The sequence below is a fragment of the Acomys russatus genome, chromosome 17, assembly GCF_903995435.1.
Source record: "Acomys russatus chromosome 17, mAcoRus1.1, whole genome shotgun sequence".
Taxonomy (NCBI): Eukaryota; Metazoa; Chordata; class Mammalia; order Rodentia; family Muridae; genus Acomys; species Acomys russatus.
Window position 1 is genome coordinate 39,977,062 of NC_067153.1, and position 9,262 is coordinate 39,986,323.

General features: G+C 53.3%; 1 protein-coding gene across 1 annotated transcript; it reads left to right on the forward strand.

Annotated features, from left to right (window-relative positions):
• Positions 1–286: 286 nt before the first annotated feature.
• Positions 287–2,600, forward strand: LOC127201354 (apolipoprotein L6-like). The gene is made up of 2 exons (XM_051159854.1): positions 287–408; positions 1,656–2,600. Exons 1-2 carry the CDS (start codon positions 335–337, stop codon positions 2,587–2,589), a joined length of 1,008 nt encoding a protein of 335 aa, XP_051015811.1. The 5' UTR covers positions 287–334; the 3' UTR covers positions 2,590–2,600.
• Positions 2,601–9,262: the final 6,662 nt, after the last annotated feature.

A 9,262-nucleotide genomic window follows, 5' to 3' on the forward strand; every position in this document is an offset into this window, starting at 1 on the left:
CAGGGAGATGTGGTGAGCTCTACAAGGGGTAGTACTGAGGAAGGCTGCCCTGGATTAGCTTTGTAGACCAGGCTGGCCTTGAACTCACAGCAATCTGCCTGCCTCTGTCTCCACAGTGCTGGGATTACAGGCATGCACCACCACGCCTGGCTCTAATTAAAAATTTAAAAGCAATAGTTTTCAGGTATTACAGTTAGTATAAACTATGGCTTGGTTTAATTTCAATAGTGCATAATCTAAATCCTTCTACACTTGAACTTTATAATGTTTTATGATATTAGCAGTAAATTTGCTTTCTATCTTCCAGTTAGGAGAGAACTTGACTCATAAGGACATGGCTTTGGTGCAGACACCAGTGCTGAACCATCTGACAGGGGAGGAATATGAGGCTGACGTTGAGTTGCAAAGGTAACCCAGGGGTTGGTTTCTTGGGAAGGGTTGGTTGTGTTGAAGCAGCACGTGTTCTCTCAATCGCGAATAACCACTTGTCTTGGTCACTGTTCTGTTGCTGTGAAGAGACACCATGACCAAGGCAACTCTTAAAAAAAAAAAAAAAAAAAGCATAGCCAGGTTGTGATGACTTTAATCCCAGCACTCAGGAGGCAGAGGCAGGTGATCTCTGAGTTCGAGGTCAGCCTGGTCTACAAAGCAAGTCCAGGACAGCCAAAACTACACAGAGAAACCCTGTCTTAAAAAAAAAAAAAAAAAAAAAAAAAAGGAAAACATGTGACTTACAGTTTCAGAGGTTAGTCCATTATCATCATGGCGGGGGATACGATGGCAGGCATAGCACTGGAGTAGTAGCTAAGAGCTTTACGTCCTGATCCACAGGCTGGCAAGCAGGGAGAAATGGAGGCCTGGAGAGAACTTCTGAAACCTCAAAGCCCACCCCAGGGACACACTTCCTCCAACAAGGCCACACCCACTCCAACAAGGCCACACCTCCTTTCAAACAGTTCTACTCCCTGGTGAAGATAGGCTTTCAAATTTATGAGCCTCTGAGGGCCACTCTCATTCGAGCCACCCCAGCACTGCAGGATTACTGTGAGGGAAGAGGGGCTACCTTCTCAAAAGCACAGGAACTAGTTACCATTCATATCAGCCTTCTCCAAGTGTGACTCAAAGGAGACATGAAGACATAGCCATTGTAGCCAGTCAAGATGGTCAGACTGCAGATGTGTTATACAATCTGGCCTCTCCTCTTCCTCCTCACCCCCTCCTCCTCACGCCTTCCTCCTCTTCCTCCTCACCCCTTCCTCCTCTTCCTCCTCACCCCCTTCTCTTCCTTCTCCTCTTCCTATGTTCAACACCTGGGCTCATCTTTCCCCTCCTTTCCCTGCACCCCTTCCCTCCCTCTCTGTCCTCCACACCCTTTTTTGGTCAGGACAGTGGCATTCCCTTTCACCTTTCCTCGGAGCAGGGCTTGCAATGCCCCTCAGGACCACTCCGCTGCCCACTGCCCCTCCTCTGTGATTCTCATTGTACCAGTTGCTTCCTGCGAAGGTTGAGCTCAGTGGCGCTCAGCGGCCTTTTAGGGAGATGTGGAGAGGGTTCACAGTTAGGAGCGAAGGCTACCTGGAGGCCACACGGGCTGGATGGGCAGTAGGTTTTTTCTCGGGATGTTGAAGCCAAGTCTGTGTTTCCCTCACCCCCAGGGGCAAGGATGATGGTCCTCTGGGCGGAGATTTGACTGATGAGGAAGAAGCACAAGTTGAAGATGACGCTCTGACAGAGAAAGAACGCACATTTTTAAAAGAGTTTCCAAGCTGGGAAAAGAATGAAAAGGAGAAGATTAGAAAACTCTATGCCATCGCAGACGACATTGACAAAAAACACCGAAAAGCCACCAAGATCAAAATAGTGACAGACTCTGCATCAGTCGTCTCTGGAGTCATGAGCCTCCTGGGTCTCGTCCTTGCTCCAACAACTTCAGGGGCAAGCCTGTTGCTCAGTGCTGCTGGGCAAGGTTTGGGGGCACTTGCTGGGGTCACCAACATCATAACCAACATAAAGGAGGGCTTTCATGAAGAAAGAGCTCAAGCTCAGGCCAACAGCATCATGCCTGCCAGTGACCGGGAGCTTGAGGACACCAAGGGAAAGAAGACGTCCTATGTCACAGCTGCTGGTGACATTGTCTACAAATGTGGGAGCGCCTGGGAAAACATCAGAAAACACAAGCGAGCCCTTCAGATAACCAAAACACACCCCCATGTCACCTCAGTTGCCAAGGAGCTCATGACTGCTGGTGAAAGTTTAACCCAAAACAGCAGGCAGGTGCAAAAGGCCTTTGGGGGCACAGCCCTGGCAATGACCAAAACTGCCCTCCTGAGGAAAGGTGTAGGTGATGCCATATTCCTTGGCCTGAACATCTATGATCTCATCGAGGAGTACAAGGACCTGAAGTCTAAAAAGCCAACAGATTTTGTGAAAGAGTTAAGAATGCGGGCTCAGGAATGGGAGCGGGAGATATCAAAACTAACCTGTTACTACAAGAAGCTGACGAAGGTGAGGGTTGGGCTTCGGAAAGGGCTGGGAGACAAACTGAGATTTGTGGAGCCATGTAGAACAGCCAGGGTTAAGGGTGCCTAGGCGTGTGTGCGTGCGTGAGTGTGTGTGTGTGTGTGTGTGTGTGTGTGTGTGTGAAGTTTGCAGAGATGTCTCTCACCACACTACCATTGTGGTGATAATGGACCATGATCAACAGGGTTTATTTGGTTTACACAGCCCAAGTCACAGTCTATTGAGGGAAGCCAAGGCAGGCGCTCCAGCAGAAGTCATGGAGGAGTGTTGCTTACTGGGTTACTCCCACTCCATGGCTTGCTCGGCCTGCTTTCTTATGCCACCCAGGACCACCTTCCAGGTGTGGCACCACCAAATAAACTGGACCATCCCACACCAATCAGTAAACCAGGAAAACACCCTAGAGATTTGCCTACAGGCACTCTGACAGGGGCACTTTCCCAGTTGCCTCTAGCTTGTGTCGAGTTGACAAAAGCTAGTCAGGACAAGGTCCAAATAGGTTCCAGTGCTCAGGTGCCTCTCGGAGATGGGGCAGCCTGTCCTCAGCTGGCCTGGCTAGCCTTCTCTTTCTTCTTGTGGCTTCCAAGTTGGGGAAGAGAGCTTCCTGGTTGATACACTAGTTCTCTGGGTCACAGGAAGTATTTGGACTAACCACCCTCTCGAACCCTATGTGGGAGCTTTAAGCCCTCCATATTTGGAGTAGAGGCTTTGGGGAGAAAGTTAGGATAGAATAAGGTTGTAGGGGTGTGGTGGTGGTGGTGGGTTGTAGTAGTGCTGGGTGTGGTGGTGGTGGTGGGTTGTAGTAGTGGTGGGTGTGGTGGTGGTGGGTTGTTGTAGTGGGGGTGTGGTGGTGGGGTTGTTGTAGTGGTGGGTGGGTGGTGGTGGGTTGTTGTAGTAGTGGTGGGTGTGGTGGTGGTGGGTTGTTGGAGTGGTGGGTGTGGTGGTGGTGGGTTGTAGTAGTGGTGGGTGTGGTGGTGGTGGGGGGTTGTAGTGCTGGGTGTGGTGGTGGTGGTGGGTTGTAGTAGTGGTGGGTGTGGTGGTGGTGGGTTGTTGTAGTGGTGGGTGTGGTGGTGGTGGGTTGTTGTAGTGGTGGGTGTGGTGGTGGTGGGTTGTTGTAGTGGTGGGTGTGGTGGTGGTGGGTTGTTGTAGTGGTGGGTGTGGTGGTGGTGGGTTGTTGGAGTGGTGGGTGTGGTGGTGGGGGGTTGTTGTAGTGGTGGGTGTGGTGGTGGTGGGTTGTTGGAGTGGTGGGTGTGGTGGTGGTGGGTTGTTGTAGTGGTGGGTGTGGTGGTGGTGGGTTGTTGTAGTGGTGGGTGTGGTGGTGGTGGGTTGTTGTAGTGGTGGGTGTGGTGGTGGTGGGTTGTAGTAGTGGTGGGTGTGGTGGTGGTGGGTTGTTGTAATGGTGGGTGTGGTGGTGGTGGGTTGTTTGTAGTGGTGGGTGTGGTGGTGGTGGGTTGTTGTAGGGTGGGTGTGGTGGTGGTGGGTTGTTGTAGTGGTGGGTGTGGTGGTGGTGGGTTGTTGTTTAATGGTGGGTGTGGGGGGTGGTGGGTTGTTGGAGTGGTGGGTGTGGGTGGTGGTGGGTTGTTGAGTGGTGGGTGTGGTGGTGGGGGGTTGTTGTAGTGATGGGTGTGGTGGTGGTGGGTTGTAGTGGTGGGTGTGGTGGTGGTGGGGTTGTAGTAGTGGTGGGTGTGGTGGTGGTGGTTGTGTAGTGGTGGGTGTGGTGGTGGTAGGTTGTTGGATGGTGGGTGTGGTGGTGGTGGGTTGTTGGATGTGGTGGGTGTGGTGGTGGTGGGTTGTGTAGTGGTGGGTGTGGTGGTGGTGGTGGGTTGTTGGAGTGGTGGGTGTGGTGGTGGTGGGTTGTTGGAGTGGTGGGTGTGGTGGTGGTGGGTTGTAGTAGTGGTGGGTGTGGTGGTGGTGGGTTGTTGGAGTGGTGTGGTGGTGGTGGGTTGTAGTAGTGATGGGTGTGGTGGTGGTAGGTTGTTGTAGTGGTGGGTGTGGTGGTGGTGGGTTGTTGTAGTGGTGGGTGTGGTGGTGGTGGGTTTGTTGTAGTGGTGGGTGTGGTGGTGGTGGGTTGTTGGAGTGGTGGGTGTGGTGGTGGTGGGTTGTTGGAGTGGTGGGTGTGGTGGTGGGGGGTTGTTGTTGTAGTGATGGGTGTGGTGGTGGTGGGTTGTAGTGGTGGGTGTGGTGGTGGTGGGTTGTTGTAGTGGTGGGTGTGTGGTGGTGGGTTGTAGTAGTGGTGGGTGTGGTGGTGGTGGGTTGTTGAGTGGTGGGTGTGGTTGGTGTGGTGGGTTGTTGGAGTGGTGGGTGTGGTGGTGGTGGGTTGTAGTGGTGGGGGTGGTGGTGGGGGGTGGTTGTAGTGGTGGGTGTGGTGTGTGGTGGGTGTGGGTGGTGTGTGTGGTGGTGGTGGGTTGTCGTAGTGGTGGGTGTGTGGTGGGGGGTTGTTGGGTGGTGGGTGTGGTGGTGGTGGGTTGTTGTAGTGGTGGGTGTGGTGGTGGTGGGTTGTAGTGGTGGGTGTGGTGGTGGGGGGTTGTTGTAGTGGTGGGTGTGGTGGTGGTGGGTTGTTGGAGTGGTGGGTGTGGTGGTGGTGGGTTGTAGTAGTGGTGGGTGTGGTGGTGGTGGGTTGTTGGAGTGGTGGGTGTGGTGGTGGTGGGTTGTAGTAGTGGTGGGTGTGGTGGTGGTGGGTTGTAGTAGTGTGTGGTGTGGTGGTGGGTGGTGGGTTGTAGTAGTGGTGGGTGTGGTGGTGGTTGTTGGAGTGGTGGTGTGGTGTGGTGGTGGGTTGTTGGAGTGTGGTTGTGGTGGTGGGGGTTGTTGGGAGTGGGGGTGTGGTGTGGGGTGTGTGTGTGGTGGGTTGTCGTGTGGTGGGTGTGGTGGTGGTGGGTTGTTGTAGTGGTGGGTGTGTTGGTGGTGGGTTGTTGTAGTGGTGGGTGTGGTGGTGGGGGTTGTTAGTGGTGGGTGTGGTGGTGGGGGTGGGTTGTTGTTGGAGTGGTGGGTGTGGTGGTGGTGGGTTGTTGGAGGTGGTGGGTGTAGTAGTGGTGGGTGTGGTGGTGGTGGGTTGTAGTAGTGGTGGGTGTGGTGGTGGTGGGTTGTTGGAGTGGTGGGTGTGGTGGTGGTGGGTTGTAGTAGTGGTGGGTGTGGTGGTGGTGGGTTGTAGTAGTGGTGGGTGTGGTGGTGGGGGTGGGTTGTAGTAGTGGTGGTGTGGTGGTGGTGGTGGGTTGTTGGAGTGGTGGGTGTGGTGGTGGTGGGTTGTTGGAGTGGGGGTGGTGGTGGTGGGTTGTTGGAGTGGTGGGTGTGGTGGTGGTGGGTTGTAGTAGTGGTGGGTGTGGTGGTGGTGGGTTGTTGTAGTGGTGGGTGTGGTGGTGGTGGGTTGTTGGAGTGGTGGGTGTGGTGGTGGTGGGTTGTTGGAGTGGTGGGTGTGGTGGTGGTGGGTTGTAGTAGTGGTGGGTGTGGTGGTGGTGGGTTGTAGTAGTGGTGGGTGTGGTGGTGGTGGGTTGTAGTAGTGGTGGGTGTGGTGGTGGTGGGTTGTAGTAGTGGTGGGTGTGGTGGTGGTGGGTTGTTGGAGTGGTGGGTGTGGTGGTGGGTTGTAGTGGTGGGTGTGGTGGGTGATAGGTTCTGTGTTTGCTGGTGGGTGGATAGTTGTGTTGGGTGGGTGGGGTAGTGTTGGTTTTGTTTTCTTAGATAGAGTCTCTGTAGCCCAGGCTGACTTGGCATCATTATGTAGTCCAGGCTGGCCTCAAACATATGATCCTTCTGCCTCAGGCTCCTAAGTGCTGAGGTTATATGTTTGTGTCACTATGCCTGGTGTAAGCACTGCTAACCCACTATTAAAATCACTACTAATATTAATGAGGCCTGGCTATAAGAATTCTTTCTAATTACTCATTTCACCCGTAAATAAGCTAAGACATAGAAGAACGGGGTGAGTTGACCACCTGATGACCATTCTCTTCTGTGGCTCCTTGGTCGCCTTGACTGAAGGGTTCCCATCCCAGAGCCACACAGCACTGACGGCTGCTTGCTGCTAAAGTGTAACTCCAGCTCCTGAAGTCACAGCCCTGGCTATGATGGCTCCAAGCTTGGCCTTTAAAACCCTCAGTGAACTGTAAATGACCTGCCACCATTTGCACTGAGGTATTTCCCTGGTGTTCCTGCTGAGGGAATGCCATGACTAGTGCACAGGTGACTGTGTCATTCATAGCTGGTGTTAACACAGGCCCCGTGCCCCTTCTCTCTCTCTCTCTCTCTCTCTCTCTCTCTCTCTCTCTCTCTCTCTCTCTCTCTCTCGTCTTTCTTTCTTTTTGGTTTTTCAAGATAAGGTTTCTCTGTGTAGCTCTGGCTGCCTTGGAACTTGCTTTGTAGGTCAGGCTGGCCTTGAAAACCCACAGAGCTCTGCCTGCCTCTGCCTTCCAGAGTGCTGAGATTACAGGCGCCACTGCTCCCAGCTAACACAGGCTTTAATTTGCATGAGGCTATGCTGTGATTCGGATCAAACGCCTGTTCTGGGGCTATGTAAACTGCTTTGTCCACTACTGTGCTGTCTGCTTCTGATATCATATTAAGCCCAAGAAAAGGCTTCTCCCCAGTGGCCTTTCTGTCCTCACCTGTAAAACAGGCTGAGCTGGGAACACAGGGAAAGAAGGAAGCAGGAGAGGCAGTGGAGGGAGCCATAGTGGTGTCCGTGGCAGACACTAAGATCATGTAGCAGCAATTCAACAGCAGTGATGCCAACAGGGGCAAAGAGTGGCAGAGGCCACCATCTCACTGATGCCACCAGTGGCAGAGGCCACCATCTCACTGATGCCACCAGTGGCAGAGGCCACCATCTCACTGATGCCAACAGTGGCAGAGGCTACCGTCTCACTGATGCCAACAGTGGCAAAGAGTGGCAGAGGCCACCGTCTCACTGATGCCAACAGTGGCAAAGAGTGGCAGAAGCCACCGTCTCACTGATGCCAACAGTGGCAGAGTATCAGAGGCCGCAGTCTCACTGATGACGGTGACTACAGTGATCACAGAAAGGCAGCGGATGAACTGAGGGGCTCCAGAGAGCAGCAGCTAGGGCAGAGTGGCCAGAAGCAGCTGCAGCGGAAACATTTGAGGAGTGGGGGAGGGGAGAGGAGAAGGCAGAGGGCTGAGCCTGTAATGAGCAGGCTCTGGCCACTAAGACAGTTTCAGAGAGGCACCCAATGGGAAATCCCCAACTCCCTGGGCCTGCACAATCACCACTATAGGGCTAAGAGACCAGGTGACAAGCCCACACAGGAGCTATGACACTGCGGGTATCACCTGCTGCTGCGTCAGCCAACCACAGCCCCTGCTTACTGCTCAGAGCCCATGGGTTATAAAAGCTTCCAATCCTGGGAGTGGAAGAACTTCTCCTCTCCTACCCACAATTCCCAGCTAACTGTTGACAGCCTGGGCCTCACAGCCTCAGCAACTGTGAGAAAAGAACACTGTTGTATAAGCTACCCTGTGTGGCATTTTGTTAGAGCAGTCCACGAGGACCAAGGCAGGAAGTTACGTGGCTTGCCAAGTGTCTCAGTCTGTGTGGGCTGCTGTGACAAAACACTTTGGGCTGGGTCATTTGTGAAGAACAGCTACTCATCACTCTAAAGAGTGGCCAGACACCAGCAGGCCCTAGGCCTTTAGGGCTCCGTCTTGATTCCTCAGGGATACCTTCTGCTATGTCCTCATCGGGAGGAAGGGACAAACAGCTCCCAGTGGCCCCTGTCCTAGGGCAGCTCTTTTATTCCAAATCTCATGACTGAACAGCCTTCTCAAAAGGCCCCACTTCCTGACTGTGTCACACTGAGAATTAGGTTTCTCAAAGCCAGGTGGTAGTAAACTGGTTTTGGTGGCATACACCTTTAATCCCAGCACTTGAGAGAGAGAGGCAAGAGGACCTTCCTGAGTTCGAGGCCTGCCTGGGCTACATTACTGAGTTCCAAGTCAGTCAGGGATACATAGTGAGTCTCCTCAATCTCCCTCTCAAAACAAATGCTCAGTAGTGGCAGGCCCAGGATGGCAAATTCTGGCATTTGGCACCTGGCTGGCTGGAGAGGGGCTACCTCCTGATGCCAAACCTGGCCTGGGGCTCTCCTATAATTAGTGGCTTCCCAGCTGGGCATGGTGGCACACACCTTTAATCCCAGCACTCAGAGGAGTCAGGGGCAGATGGATCGCTGTGAGTTCGAGGCCAGCCTGGTTTACAAAGCAAGTCCAGGACAGCCAAGGCTCCGCAGAGAAACCCTGTCTCAAAAAACAAACAAACAAACAAATAAACAAACAAAAAATGGCTTTCCACTGCCACCACCTCCTCCTCTACTTCTTCAAGGCAAGGCCTCACTTACATAGTCTGGGATGGCTTTGAACTCACTATATAGCCCATGGTGGCGTTGAACTCTCAGCAATCCTCCTGCCTCAATCTCATGAGTGCTGGGATTATATTTTGCTCTTCTTTCCTAAAAACAAGATTTGGGCATCGTAGTTACGTTGTACTCATGTTTGGTTTTTCTCTCAGAAACTCCAGAAGAAGTCGTCTTTGAAAGGAGCCAGAGACTCAGCCTCGTCCTTGAGGGAGAAGAAAGCAAGACTCCGGGGGCCGCGGCAAAGAGGCACTGAGACCCTGGGTCTTTGAGATTAATGAAAGGGAACCAGGATGGGGGTAGAAGGCAGGATTGCGGGGGGTGGGGGTGGGTAGGTGGTGCGTGGATGCTCACACACACAGCCCCACTCCTGACCCTCCCTC